Here is a 16,597-nt window from a genome sequence, read left to right on the forward strand (position 1 = left end):
ACTTGGTAATCCTGTGTGCTAGCTTACTCGGTCCTACACTCTTCCCCAAGGGACTATAACCACTACCTTTTGTCTCCTGTTGAATCTAGTTCAACATCATATTGCGTTGATGTGGCATTCGACTATTATTCCAAACTATCCAATCTTTCTCTACATCTGACATCCTAGTCATCCAACTTGGGAGTAGAAAAGTAGGTCATAGTGTCCTAAGTAAGGAGTCTCCAAATCTATTCATCTTTTGCCTTTGTGCAATGAGTTGTGAAACAAGTGGGTTCATTTGTTCTACTAGATAATCCCTTCGAAACCTCTTTCTTAAGCTTTTCTTGTGCCTTGTCCCCATTTTCAGGCTCTCTTGTAGTGCTGTTATTGTTGACTTTTCGGGTTTGTGTCACCTTGTTCAGATACATAAATGTAAAATAAGATTTGGACAGTTTGTTAGTGATTACTGGAAGAACGATCAGTGGGTCAACCTTACCCAAATCAGTTCTCCTCTTCTGTTATCCCTCAACTCGGTCTATGTAGATCAATTAAGCTCGGAAGATAAAATAATCTGGAAAGCTACTTCTACAAGGGGTTTTTCAGTGTCCTCAGCTGTGTCTCTGCTCTCTCATTCAGCTAATCCTCCTATGGGCAAAAGAGCGGGTGAAAAAACGTATTTTTTAAGTTAATATTTTTGTTTAGATTCTTCTTTGGAATGGACTTTTAACAACAGATAACTTGTGTAGAAGGGGCTTCTCTTCACCCAACAAATGTTATCTATGTATGACTGAGACTTAATCTGCATCTCATCTCTTCCTCCACTGTTTTTTTTACTCATGATGTTTGATGTCAGGTTTTGCAGCTTTGGAATCTTAGCCAGGTTTTTCTTGATTCTATATTGGAGTCTTACTCCCAATGGAAAGTACCCTCTGCTAATCAGATATTAAGGCTAGATTGGTCTTACACCTTTCCACATTTGGTGTGGGAGATCTGGACAGAATGTAACAATGGAGTTTTTAAAGAGACCCCTATCAGTGGATATTGTTTTTGAAAATATCTTTAGAGTTTTTGGGGAGAAACTCAATAGTCTCAATGCCAATGTGACCAAGAAACTAATATGGTGGCAGATTTTTTTGCTAACAAAGGGGCTATGGCAAAGGAAAAGATCACGTGACATAAGGGTGACAAGTTGGATGATGATGTCACTGCCCTGCCAAGGTATGACAGAATTAGCAGAAGGGGAGTAAATATCCAATTAGTTAATGATAACAATGGTAGTCCTCTTATATCATGTCTTCGTAGCCAAGAAAGCTTTTCGTACTTGTGGCTTTTTTGTTTGCTCATCTGCTTCTCTACTTTCTGCTTTTCATCTATGCCCTTTAGTACTGCATTTGTTAAGATGGTGGGTGAAAGGTGACAAGTGGAGCCAATCGATTGTGAGGGTTTGAGGGGGCATGCCACTGTCTAGAATTTATTGGTTAGAGGAAGGCTTACTCCCTACATAGAGAAACAAGGCTGGGATAAAAAACTCACAAAGATTTTCACTAAAAATTGGAAGGGAGGGAAAATGACCCCTTTTGGGAGGAATCTATTTATAGATGAGAATCTCATTGCAAAGATTACAGGATTGTCAATGGAGGGCCTCAAGCATTAAAGAGATAGAAAGTATTTTGACCTTGCTATTTAAAAAATTCCTATATTTAAAAGGAAAGGGAGGAACTGGTTAAGGTTTCAAAGAGCAACTATGAATTGCCAAGGTTTAAGCTGGTTTGCAAAGAGGTACTGAAAGTTATTATGGAGTACATCACCTTGGACGAGCAGATCACTAGAGCTTTCAGCCACCACTTCGTCCTCCTCAACCATTTTAGGCATCAAGTAAGGGTTTCAATTCTTGTTCTATTTGCTGACCTCTTTGAAAACCAGCATTAAAGAAACAAAAAAAAATCCTCATGTCTACCAAGTTGTGCATGAATTTTGGAAGTTGAAATTATGAATTCGTCCTGTTGTGAAATGTAGGAAGAAAAAAATTGATTTGGTACTTTTTAATGTGTTTCTAAGAATTTCGGGAGAAGAAATTGTTAGATGTGTTTGTGCAAAAAATTATGTTAAACAACAAGATCTCGAAACCTTAGAAACCATTTAAGAGAAAAATATGTTCAAATGGAAGCTATTAAAATCTTTGGTTACCCTTCAAGAAAATTTTACAGACAAACAATTAGAAATTTTGAAAATTCAACCAGTTAGGGTTTGAATAAAAATTGGGGTAAAAATCTTTTAGATTAAAGCAAATTGAAGATCATATATCCATTGTATGTTTTTATGCAATTAGAAATTGAATTCAATATTTGGAGAAAATACATTACCTTTTAAAAGAAGTGTGTGTGTGTATATAAGGTGCAAATTAGCTTCTTATAGGTGCACTTGGCTATGTCTTCTATCTCAAGCATCCAATTTTTGTCATCTCTCTAAAGGGAAAGTTTGTCGTGTCCCCATTTTAAGATATAATTTTAATAAAACTTAGATAATACAATATTATTAAATAATAAATGATAAAAAAAATATAAGAAATAATAATAAACAATAGGCAAGAGCCTACTGTACAATGGTAAATTGTGAGCCTCTTGTCTGGAGGTCAAGGGTTCGAGTCTACTCAAATTTAATATATAATAATAATTAATCACGACACATAATAATAATAATGAATCTTGGCTTCAGCCTCTAAACAATCAAAAAATAATAATAATAAATAATAACATATATAATCCTTATCAATAAAATAAGATTTAAGACAATTATATTTTTATTTTATTTTATTTTTTGGGCAAAAGATCATAGACCTATACATTGATCAAGCAAGGAAAAGCATTACAATGGAGAAAAGCTGCCAAATGTCACCAATTGCAGCAGATGAGACCCTCAATAAAAATTTACACTATCAGAGATAGTCAAAAGCTCTCAACCCATCATCAAGGGAGAAAAACAAATAAAAACAAGATTTCTGATCTTTACTATTAGCCAAAAGCCCATGAACATAATGCAGAAGCAAAATTACAATGAATGAACAAAATTAATTACAAGAGATAATATTGTAGAAAGTATGTTAACTTTCTAAATAGGATTTAATAATAAACATAAAATAAATAAGTAAATAAATAATAAAATATAGAATAATATAAATTAACTTAATTTAATGAAAAGTCAAGAGATATTTAATAAAGAGACATGCTTCCTTCGAATTAAGATATGAAGGGAGGAGAGTTCATCTAAAAGAAAAGGGGGAGAAGAGGAGAAGACAGGAGTAAAAGAAGAATTAATGGAAGAAGAAAAGAATAAAGAGAAAATAAGGAAGTGACTTTTTCAAAAGGTTTAAATGGTGAAAGTATGTGACTCTTCAAAAAGGTTGTTATTATGAATGGTTGTGACTTTTTGAAAAGATTATGATTATGAAGGGTTGTGACTTTTCAAAAGGACCTAGAGGAAAAATAAAACAAGATTTATAAATTACCATTGAATAAGAAACTAACAAGGACTTATGATTATGGGATAAAAGGTAATTTAGATTGGAATCATTCCAAAATAAAGTAAGATACATGGTATCAATTCATATCAATAAAATGTGATCCCATTCAAGGGAAATGTAGAAGATTTGATAGGCAAATCCTTTCAACACTAAGGAATACCTTTCAAGTAATATGGCTAACTAATCGAAGGTCATTCCATAAAACAAAGGGGGTCCTCCTAGAGGGTTATAAAGCCTAACATGAATAATTGTTTTAGGGAAGATGGAAGAATAACTGAGGACCGTTCCATACAACACAGGGAATCCTCCCAAAGGGTTAGGAAGCCCGATTTGAAGGAATCCTTAAGGATTATGTAGAAATAAGTGAACATCTAAATTTAATTATTATAATTAAATTAATTGTTTTTACTAACAAATATTTGTAGATTAATCTCATTGAGAAACAACTTAAGGAGCAGGATATTGCAGTCATATCAAAGTGTGATCCTGCCATCATGTAGGGTAAAAGAGTATATAGGAAAATAATTTATATAAAACACTAATGTGGAAAGCCAATGGAGATTGGAAGAGGTTCAATCATAATCGTGGCAACCACCTAAGACTTTGGACTATAGGACGTACACCTTTCAAATCTATAGAAGAAATTATCTAATTGCTTGAAGACAAGCAATTTGAGACAGGGTGGACTGTAATGACCCATTTTAAGATATAATTTTAATAATAATTAGATAATACAGTATTATTAAATAATAAATGATAGTAAAATCATATATTAAAATGTAAAACAATAATAAATAATAATAATGTATATATAATCTATTATCAACAAAATAAGATTTAAACAATTAAATAAAATAACAATGAATGAATTAATAAATAAAATTTTGAGTTGCCGGGTTCAGACCTTGGAGCTCAGTCCAAGTCCGAATTCGAGCCCAGGTCTAGGCAGGGTTTGTGTCTGGGCCTATGGGTCCGCTCGGGTCCGCAAAACATTTTTAAATGAGTTTTTTATTATTATTTTTTCAAACCCTAAAGGAAGGCATATTAGATACTTTTCATTCATCTAATCTCTCATTTGTTTTCTCATTTTGGTGTGGCCATTTTGCAAGTTTGAAGAGAAGGTTGTAGAGATTATTTGTGAAGTCTCCAATCTTTCAAATAATCAATGCTGAGTGTTCCAGGTATGCATTTGATGCTTCCTTGCTTCTTTCATGGTTTGTTTTTAGTTTTTCTATTGTTCTAATTTTTTATCAAGTTTTGTATAAGTTCTAAAAAAAAAAAATTATTTTTTTTTTTTAATAGATTGCAAGAATCATAGAATGAGTAGTCAAGGTTTGGTAAAATTGATAAAAGCTCTCCTTTTTGGAAGTATATAACAAGAATTGAGCAATGTTTTGGAGTGGGAGGGTATATATGGAAATGCAATTTTTGCCAAAACCAATATAGAAGCTCATATTACCGGGTTAAACATCATTTGATAGGCCCACCAGGTCAAGGGATTAGCATGTGTGAGGGGCCCCCAGAGGGAGGTAAAAAAGGGTTGTCGGCTTCTCAAATAGTAGGCATGTTAAAAGAACAACAAGAGGTTAACAGGTTAGTGTCAAAGACGAAAAAAGATAAATCAAAGCAAAAACCACCAACACCACCCTCCCAAACAACCACTAGACCACATCCCTTCCTACCCACCCCATCTGCGGATGAAGATGAAATAGAAACACCCCCATCCCACAAGAGAGACCCATTAGATAAGGCATTTGAAAATGAAAAGAGAGAAATTGCTAACATAAAGATTGAGCGTTACCTCATTACGAATGTTGTTTCATTCAATCTAGTGAGATCACCTTATTGGAAAGGGATGGTGCAAGCAATAAATGAAGCACTTCATGGTTACCGAGCCCCTAGATATGAAAAGTTGAGAACCACCATATTGCATAATGAGAAAAAGAATGTAGAAAACCTCCTCAAACCAATAAGAGATTCTTGGATCCAAACGGGGTTGAGCATTGTCTTTGATGGATGGAAAGATTGCAAAAACCGTCCATTAAGAAATGTGATTGTTGTCTACCCCAAGAGGGCAATGTTTTTGAGGGCGGTTGATTGTGAAGGGTAGGTAAAGGATGCAAATTTTATTGCCGAACTTCTCATTGAATCCATAGAGTCTGTGGGAGTTGACAATGTTGTCCAAGTAATAACAGACAATGCTAAAGTTTGTAAGGTTGCAGGTGCTTTGGTAGAAGCATGATATGAGCATATCTTTTGGACACCATGCACTGCCCACTCCTTGAACTTGGTGATGAAAGCAATTGGCACCCAAATTGACTAGGTGAAAAAAGTGTATGAGGAGGGTGAGAAAATCCAAATGTTTGTGGCAAACCACCATATGTCACAAGCAATTTTCAGAACTTTCTCCCACTTGGAATTATTGATGGTAAATTTTAAACTTTAATTAGCTTCATTTGCCGAACCCACAAACCCAAATCGGCAACTTAGATAAAATTAACTACAAGAGATTTGCTGAACCCACAAACCCGAACCCCGAACCCGAATCGGCAACTTAGATAAAATTAACTACAAAAGATTTTATTTTTTCGGTAAGAGGCCAAGGCCCTGTCAATTGTATACTACAAGAGATAATATTGTTAAAAGTAAGTTACCTTTTTAGATAAGATGATAATAAATAATAATAAATAAGTACATAATAAAATACAGAATAATATATATTACCTAAATCTAATGAAAAGTCAACATATATGTAATAAATAGACGTGTTTCCTTCAAATTAAGATATAAAGGGAGCAAAGTTCATCTAAGAAAGAAACGGGTAAAAACCGAAGATAGGAGTAAAAGAAGAATTAATGGAAGACGAAAAGAACGAAGAGGAAGGAAGTAACTTTTTCAAAAGGTTTAAATGGTAAAAGAATGTGACTCTTCAAAAATATTGTCATTGTGAATGGTTGTGACTCTTCAAAATGTTGTAATTATGAAGTGCTGTGACTTTTTGAAAAGATTATGATTATGAAGGGTTGTGACTTTTCAAAAGGGCGTAGATGAAAAATAAAACAAGATTTATAAATTACCATTGAATAAGAAACAAACAAGAAGAAATTGTGATTACGGAATAATAAAATAATTTAGATTGGAATAAAAAGTCAACATATATGTAATAAAGAGACGTGTTTCCTTCAAATTAAGATATAAAGGGAGCAAAGTTCATCTAAGAAAGAAAAGGGTAAAAACAGAGGATAGGAGTAAAAGAAGAATTAATGGAAGACGAAAAGAATGAAGAGGAAGGAAGTAACTTTTTCAAAAGGTTTAAACGGTAAAAGAATCTAAGTCTTCAAAAATGTTGTCATTATGAATGGTTGTGGCTCTTCAAAATGTTGTAATTATGAAGTGTTGTGACTTTTTGAAATGATTATGATTATGAAGGGTTGTGACTTTTCAAAAGGGCATAGATGAAAAATAAAACAAGATTTATAAATTACCATTGAATAAGAAATAAACAAGAAGAAATTATGATGATGGAATAATAAAATAATTTAGATTGGAAATATTCCAAAATAGAATATGATATATGGTACCAATTTGTATCAATAAAATGTGATCCCATTCAAGGGAAATGTAGGGATTTTGATAGGCAAATCCTGTAGACATTAAGGGATACCTTCCAAGGAAGATGGCTAACTAATCGAGGATCATTCTGCAGAACACCAGGGGTACTCCCAGACGGTTGTGAATGCCTAACTTGAATGACAGTTTCAGGGAAGATGGAAGAATAACCGAGGACTGTTCTCCACAACACAGGGGATCCTCTCAGAGTGTTAGGAAGCTTGATTTGAAAGAATTTAAGGATTATGTAGAAACAAGTGAATGTCTAAATATTAAGTATTATAATTAAATTTAATAGTTTTTAGTAACAAATCTTTGTAGGTTAATCTCATTGAGAAACAACTTAAGGAGGGGGTTACAAAGTTGCCATGCATCAATGGAATGATTCAACTTATTGTCAAGTAAAGACTATTTAAGAGTGGTATTGATCTACCTGTCAAAAGAGTTCATGTATCTCGCAACTATTTGAACTATAAGTTTTACACTTATGGACTAACCATATACAGCAACTGGGTATCCTCATGCAGTCACCATTTATTAGAATTACTTCGGCATGGTTCTTGGCATGTACCCTTAGCACATCTCCAATAAAGATAACCAAGCACATATTAATACCTCATTCTTTTATATCCTGGTGGATTTGTCGAAGATGAAAGAACAAATATGTAGATGTGTCATTGACAATTTTGCTTAAAAAATAATTTCTATAGAACAATTCATTAGGATAAAAAACTAAGAATAATCAATTCTATTGAAAAGAGAAATGGTATCAGAATTGTTCCAGTCTGCCTTTCTTCAATGGGCTTCAAATGATAGTCTTTAGCATAAAGGCAAATATCATTATCTTTATTATTTTGTCCGTACAATTGACTGGGATTATTTTCAAGAACTTCTCTTCTACCTTTCTATCTTATAATAATTTCAAATTCTGTTGTACCTGGTAACTATGGTCTGTCCCGGTTTCTAATTTGGATATAATCCTATGTTTCACTAATCTGGAACAATGGGCATTGAGAGATTGAAGAATCCTCTCAGAAGTGACGGAAGTTAAATGTAGCAGCATTTGAATTTTGAACAATTCAAATTGAAAATCTAACATTTCCTTGAACACTGCCAAACAGCATCTATACAAATAGGAATTACCTTTGCTGGTGACCGGCCCCTTGAAGGAGATAAACTTTGATAATTTGAAGAAAAACGTCCACTGCCTCGAAAACCTGGAGTAGATGAGATGGATCTACCAGGAGAACCTGGTCCAAAGTCACTCTCCAGATGATCCAAAGAAGGTAAGGATGACATTAGCCCTTGCCCTGAAAATGACAATTCACGATGTAGATTCCTCCTTAATCTTGATGTAACTTCCATTAGTGCCTCACGAGACACCTGTATGTCACCTACAATCTGTCCAGATTTACTTCAATGTTAGAAGATTTTGACTAGCTTATGCATTATACAAAATCTTAGAACTAGCAAAACAATGTCAATCAGGCCTGATAAATTTAAAAGTGTGGAACAGTTAATTTTAATATTCATCAACACAAAATAATGACAGTTAATTGGAATTTAATGCTGCTGCCTGAAAACATAGAACAAACCTGAACCAGTTCGTCAGCACCTAAAGCACACGGAGGAAGATATTCTCTTGGCAAAATCTGTATATTTGCACGGGTCTGTCTCCTTATTTCAGAGAGAATCGATCCCCCCTTTCCATGTAGACAGCCAATTTCATTGGATGGCACAAGTAGCCTTGTGGTTATAACATCATCCCTGTCAGGACCAAGATCTACAATACAGGTTTGAATATGCAACAGAGCTTCCTGTGCAGGAAACAGATCATCATCTGGTATCTGTATAATGGTCACATAGATCACAGCATTCAGCAACCATTAAAAAAAGATGCAAGATAGAAAATTATATTACATCCTCTGAGTTTGCATTCAAGTACTTGATAAATCTACTTTAAGAATGTATTTAATAAAAAGAGACCAAAAACCTAGGGAATCATGATCATCTCTCATACTTTTATGATGCTATCATAATCAATGGCCCATGATGTGCTTAGTATAAATATTTCCTTGGGGTTGAAATATGTTGACGTATGTATTTTATAAAGCAAACCTGTTCTCAATGATAATAATGCTGCATAAATTTATTCATTAGCCTCGTGGATCTATTCTTAGGGAAAATATCTAGCATAGAATATGAGGAAGAGTTCCCTAGAGATGTATTCCGAAGGGCTTTTCTGCTATTTCCTCAGTGGGGGAGGTTTCAAGGTAAGAGGTGACAGAAATCACCCTTTTTTCTGAAAATTTTGGGGACATCCCATTGACACCTCTACCTCATCCATTTTTTCAGCAAATTTGGATACTCCCAAGGATTCCCCCTCACTATGGGCGAGCATCTCTTGGAAATGTCACCCAAAGTGGGACCCCCAAGGGGATGCCAAGGCATTCCAGGGGCATCCTAAAATCTCCTGTGGAGTGGCAGTTTTTAAACATGAAAAAATGAATTATCTTTTTTTTCTCAAAACCTTAAAATCATGGAAAAACCAGTATTACACAGTGATTCAGCCCATATGCTGAGCATGAAACCAATCCTTCACTTGCTTTTATTAACCTTAAAACCCTAATATCTAGCATACAACATGTATAAGGTATTGTTTCCCAGAGTCGTGTTCCCAAGGGCTTTTTTGCCATTTCTTGAGAAGGAGAGGTAAAGGGTGACAGAAATCACTTTTTTCTGAAAAACTTAGGGACATCCCCATTGACACCACTACCTCGTCCATTTTCTTCAGAAAATTTGGGGACTCCCAAGGATTCCCCTTCACTATGGGCAGCATCTCTTGGAACTGTCAGCTAAAGAGGGGCTCCCAAGTGGATACCAAGGCATTCCACGGGCATCCTGGCATTTCCTGTAGAATGGCACTTTTTAAACATGAAAAAATAAAAAATAATTTCCCAATTTGAAGAAAGATATCTGAATTTATTTATTCCCAATTTCCAGAAGAAATCATACTAGGCAATAAAATACAATAGCCTTTTTATGTGTTCAGCAAATTCCATTATACTCCAAACCCAAATGCTGGTATTAGACCAAAGCTTTCACTTCTCAATTTTATGACTGTTGCTGACTGCAACTGGCATCCAGATCACATTCTGAAACCAAGTGCTGTATAGCTGGGGTTCTCTCAACCGCCTATAGTATTCTGTTAAATGTACAGGACCTTTAACTGTAATTTTTCCTGCCCTAAAGCCTGGATGTCAAGCCTGAACTGCTATATTCTTGACCCACGTCTGAACTGGGTCTGAAATGAGACTTCTTCTAATGCTGCAGCTGTTATAATGCCTGCAGTTTGATAATTTTTTACTTAAATATACAGATCTGCCACTGAAATGGAGAATTTCAAGCCTCTGCAAAATCCACGTTGGTAATGTGCTGCTAATTGTGTGATTCCAATAGAATACATAGCTGAACATGTGCAATTGAGATTCTTGGATGATCTCTCACACCTGAAAATCTGCTTCATCCTTAGATTTTTTGTTCTCAGATGAATTCAGTGATTGAAGAAACCTGTCTGCAAAGCTCTCTCTCTGAAACTCAGAATATTAGAATGCTGGGATGACTTCATTCTTTTAGATTTCCCTCAAAGCCCATTCAAATGGTTTCTAGGCCTTTCTTTTCTTATTTTTTGCAAACTTTACGAAGTTCAAATTTAATTTCCCTTAGGAGGTTTGAACCCCATAAGGGGTCATACAACATGACCAAAAAGTCCTTTCTTTAAGTTATAATACTAAATTATGAGCCTAGGGAATGGGGTCAAGCCATCAACTTTTTATGATTTATTGTTACATTAGAAAGTGATTATAATAATCACTTTTATTATTATTTTATTAGTGTCCAACTAAGGAAATTATTAAATTATTTCCAAATTATTCATAGTTCGCTTATCCGGGCCCCAATCTGAATTTTGTCTCATGCCTCCTGTCCACAAATGTTGTCTGACCACTGCAAGCTAATGGACAGTCCCTTCCTAAGCTTTAGGAACTCTCTCCAAAAATAGGAATTGTACCAAAAGCCTCTAGACTGATCTTGGAGGTCTCTTGGTGTGTCTGCCAACTCCCAGTCCATCCCTAAAAAATAGGGATTCTTATTAAAATCTAGGAGACTGCCCAAAACTAGTCAAACGGGCTCACAAAGCCCTAAAAGGATCCCCTAGGCAATCTGCTGGCCTACAGGAACCAACAAATAGGCCAACCCCATCTCCCAACTGACCTGCCAAAATAGGGGACATTACAGTCTGCCCTCCCTGAGACTGCTTGTCCTCAAGCAACCTCAAGCCTGGGTATTGCAATATGTGCTCACTCTTCCATGCAGCATCCTCCACCAACAAATCCTTCCACTTAACTAGATTTTCCCTGATAACTGTCCTCAATCTTCTTGTTACATCCCAATTTTAGGTCCATTTAAAATAATCATATACCCATTATATAATTCATTTGAATGACAGTTGGATAGTTAAAACAGTTGAACGTTATGATCATGTATACAAAATGGAAATTATGGTTGATCATTTTTTATTCATGTGAAGATGGCTTGTTAGTAGTTCGTTGCAATTTATATTGAACTGAATATTTATAGCTCTTCATTAGAAGTTATATATAAAGAAGCTGTTAGTAGTAATGGTGGTTAGCCGTTGTGAAAATTATGAAATACTTTTGATTATGATTATCTTGATTTCAAATTAAGGAATATGTTATTATTGTGCAAACATTCTTTTGGATGCAGGAGAAGACAAAGTGGGGAAAGCATTGCTAAACGGGATATAAGGATTTGGGTACCAAAGGTCCATTGACAGATTATCAGGTTTGGATTCTAACCATCGTGGTCAGCCACGAGCTATCCAGTCGGTTCATAAGACAAGAAAAACATTAAGCATTTTGTTTAATAATTTATATTGTTACCTTTGATTGTTGTAGAGTCTCCTAAGTATATTGACACCATGTTATTATGACATCCATACTTGCATATACATGTATATGTATATGTGCATATATCAATATGATGATATAAAAAATATATTTAATTAAAATATATGCACATGTACATACAAATAGAGATGGCACAATACTATGATGCCAATATATTTTATATCATGTGGAAGTGGAACCTTGATAATTATCTTAATTTTTCTTGGCTCTATACTATTTGAATGGCCTCCATCTTCATAACAGATCAAATTATTTTTTTAAAGATTAATCAACAGAGTTACTTGGACTGATAGTTGGCCATGTTCCGCCAACTCAGTTTCCTTCTTGTAACTGAGGAAATGTCGCAGATTGCTTATTAATTGCGCACTCTTAAACCATGCAAGTGCTTCATTCCTTTACTGATTTCTTCCGTCTCCTATTCATTGTGAGAATTCCTCTAGCAGCGTCAAGCCAAGTCTGCTATCGCAGTTAGAACCATTGAGAACTTTTGTTAATCATAGTGAAGCTCGCAGCAGCGTCAGCCATACCAATCTCATTGCCAGCCTTCTTAGCCAGTGGACTTCGCATGCTAAACATACTCTCAAGCTGCGCCAGGCAACACATCAAACAATCACAGGTTTATGTCATTAACACTCCTGCTAAGTTGCCATATGTGCATCGTTCTTGTGATACATTTTGATGCAACTCAGTTCCATTAAGTTGCCATTTAGTTGTTGATCCTTGATGGTACCGATTGATGCAAACGAAGGTCATGGTAATATTGCCATAGAATGTTTGCCATAGTTTCTATTATGAAGTTTCAAACACCATACTGATGCCTAAATTAATGAGTGGTACTGGTATTACAATTATGTAAATAACATGGAACAAACAGAAATCTCTGAGAATACCATCGTGGTTATTTAAATTGTCACATCTTATGCATGAAACATTTTTTCTTCTAAAGGCAAGCACTGATTACTGTGTGCATGAATACTGACCTCACTAATACAGGGGTATTGACAATATACATCAGCTTGAAGGGTTAAAGAATGCTAAAAGTTAAACTGTTGAATGATTTGTACAAAATAGTGGGATCTCCTAGGATGCACCCAATGCCGGAAGGGTCAAGTGAATATTGGGTGGGAGGAGAAACATTCCTGCAAGGACAAAGAATAGTCAAAATCTAAAAGAGAATTAAATCATAAAACTGTATAAGTAATACTGAGTCAGCTCATGGTTGTCCAACGTATAATTCTTGTTGTCAAGTCGAGCGGTGGGTGATCAGGCTTAAATGGTAGCCCACTGAAATCCTTGGCCAAGATAGGTTAGTGGCATGCATGTCAGAGTGATCTCCAGACTTTCTTTTGGTTGGAAATACTAGCTCCCTTAGCCTTATTCTCTGATGTTTTGGAGCCCTTTTAGCCCAGTGTCTCATTTTTTTTGGAGACAAAGCAAGCAGATAGAAAAGTCTCAAACTCAACCAGTTGCAGTCAATTCCCCAACTTAGAAACAATTTCAATAGACATGGGGAGATTTGTAAACTGATCGATACAGACACAAATTCTCGCATGGACTAGCCTCAACTTTGATGTCGTCATCGGATCTATGGGCAAGAGCTCACAAAGGAACTAGCCAGGCCCATAAACACATCTTCATTCCAATATTCTAGGGGAAACCCTAGAATCTGAACCCAAACAAGGTCAGAGGCAAATATAGAGTCCTTTAAGTCCAGGTTCGGGGAGCATTTTCAAAAAGCCAACAACACTTTCCCTATAACCCACGGGCGCCCATATCAGACATTAGACAGGTCTTCCTCATTAGAAAAGGAAAAGGAAAAATATCCTTTTAGCATAGCCGCTATCTCAATCTGTCCCTTCAGCCGCCACTTCTTTTCTGTAAAAGCCCTCGCCACATCAATGTTGGGCCTTGGCCCCATGAACTTTCCTATCAACGATGAGGCCATTGAAGATGGTGTTGGTCTGATTTGCCACTCGCCAAAGATTTTAGAAAATCTCTGTGAAAATCATGAAAGAATTGCAGTTACCTTGATTAGGGTTTATATCAACTAAGATAGGTTGTATATCAATTTGTTGTTGCTTTTAATTCAAGGAATTAAGTAAATGCTCCAATAAATTGATAGGGTTTCCAGTCATATAGCAGGGATATTCATAAGAATGGGTTTAGGGACAATTGCTGATAAGATTAATTGTAATGCAATTAATTAGTTCAAAAATATTTTGTTGGGTAGACTCTGAATCCCAATGGATAGGGCACTGATCATACATTCAATTACATGCTGAAGAAGTCATAGGGTTGCATCAGGCATAAAATATAAAATGAAATCAATTTTACTTTATTGTATGCAGAGTTAAACTGCTGGTCAACACTTATTTGCAGTAATCCCTTGAGTGTAATTGTTAGCTGCTACTGTCAAGGATTAGTTGTAAAGTATAGAAGACATGTGACCATTGTCTGCTTTAAAGGGATAGATCTAGAAAAGAGAAGTATCAGTTAGATAAATTGTGAGAAAATTGTCGAATAATCAATTATATAACCATGTATCCTTAAGGTGCACCCACCTAAGCTTTGCAGAGCTTGAAGAGTAGAGAATCCTGGTGATTCTGTTGAAGTTAGTACCATATCTGAAGTTTTTCTCAGTTAAACATAGGAAGTACCTAGCCCTTAGATTGAGATAAGTCCTCTGAATCCTGGTATCAGGCCTTTTTTCTGCCTAGTAGTCTAAAAACACCAACAGATGGTATTATCTATCACAAGATAAGGGATGTAGATGGCAAACTTACCAAATGAGAGGTTGGAGATCTTGTTCATCGGTGGAAAGGAAGACTTTCCAGAAGGCTTGACTCCAAAAAGTGATGCCTAGGGACAAGACTCTAGTTTTTACTTGGTAGTTGAGTTCTTAGCTCCAGTCTCTCGTAAAACATTTGAATCCCCAGGAATATGCTTTTCTCCATTGGAACTGCCAAAATCATATGAACGGTTATCCCCCAGGTCAATTGGAGCCCCACCATCTCGTGGGTCCCCGTCATCAGATTCCTTACAGCCCTGTTGTCCATTCGTTGACTTCCCTTCCTTCAGACCTTTCTGCACTGCAGAGATCTGCCCCCTTCAGCACATTGGGCTGCAAAATCACCAGGATGCCTGCCATTACTGGTTTCCCACTCTCACTCCCCATCCAAAATTCCTGATTTAAATGTTAGATTATGTTGTTGTTACTATTTTTAGCAAGAATAACTTCGTTTTACTACATAAGCTCACATTCTAGATCAAGTTTGCAGAAAATTGAATTACAATTCCAAGAAGTTCATTTTTGTTGGCTATCCCCTATAACGAGCAGTGCACCACAGTAAAGATAATATATTAGCTGGACATGTCTGCTAGAAAGGTACCCATCACTATGACTAGTTTTTCCCTATCAAGGTAGAAAGTTTACAAAAATGTATATGTCCAAAGTAAACGTCCAATGTTTCAACAGAACTTTATCGCTAGAACATGGCAATTCTTTAAAAAAACATCAGCATGGTCACCAGGAAACAGGGACTAGTAATGGTACAGGAGATTGGGATGAGTACCAGCATGCCATTTTCCAAACAATGGGAGATGCTTACTTAGAAACAGAAAAAATAGAATAAACATTTTTATGTGTGTAAAGTTACAGAAAAAAAATTAAAATGACTGTAATTTTACAAAATACAAAATGCTTAAGAATTAACTATGTTTTAAAGCACAGAAACGGATCTCAGCAAAAGAAAAGATTGATATTTAATTATTGTCATCATAACATGTATCTAATGGTTAACGTTTATACCATAGTCCAAAATATCTCAGATATATCTGCAATAAGTCTACTTATCGTGATAATGTCAACTTATTGCTGATAAGTTGTTGTAGAGAAGTTTCAAAATATCACAGAGAACTTGGTAAAATATCGGCGATATTTGTCTGTTTTATCGTGTGATAAATAGCAAACTTATCGCCCACAGGCCTGTTATACGCAGGGATGCCCAGAAAACCAATTTTTTGATTGGAAAGACAGATTTGGAGAGGAGAGAAAGGGCAAAGAGGAGAAAGAAGGTTCCATTACGATTGGAAAAACAGATTTTAAGTTCCGGATATTTTTCCTGATAAGTTTCCAACTTATCTCCGATATCCTCTTTTTTTTCGCCCTTGGCGATAAGTTGTCGATAATAATATTTTGAACTATGATTTATACCACTCACCTTGAGAAAGACGTCAAGGAATGAAATGGAAACATCATTATTTCAAAAACAGGTTCTGACTGTACTCAAAGACACAATCAATTGATAAAATACCAGTGTAATAGAAATCTTAAGCCATTTTAATATTTTAGCATTTCTCTTCTCATGTACCTCTTTGGGCTTTAATTAAAGAGTTCAATCAGAAATTAGCTTTCAGATCTCAATAAAAGGTATAAAAATACACATATATTAGTGCCTTTCTCTATTCTTTTACACCTTGCAACCAGATATCAGCACTGGAA

The 16,597-nt window shown here is 35.5% G+C and overlaps 1 protein-coding gene across 1 annotated transcript in view; it reads right to left on the reverse strand.

Annotated features, from left to right (window-relative positions):
* The window catches only part of RCF3 (RNA-binding KH domain-containing protein), a 72,468-nt gene that overhangs the window by 35,271 nt on the left and 20,600 nt on the right, over positions 1-16,597 (reverse strand). Inside the window, exons 3-4 of the mRNA XM_089831294.1 lie at positions 8,704-8,955; positions 8,252-8,509 (exon numbers count right to left, since the gene is read on the reverse strand). Coding sequence (XP_089687420.1) covers positions 8,252-8,509; positions 8,704-8,955 — 510 coding nt within the window. The remainder of the gene's footprint in view (positions 1-8,251; positions 8,510-8,703; positions 8,956-16,597) is intronic.

Source organism: Cupressus sempervirens, chromosome 5, assembly GCF_028749045.1.
Source record: "Cupressus sempervirens isolate cs-2001-9-10 chromosome 5, ASM2874904v1, whole genome shotgun sequence".
Classification (NCBI taxonomy): Eukaryota; Viridiplantae; Streptophyta; class Pinopsida; order Cupressales; family Cupressaceae; genus Cupressus; species Cupressus sempervirens.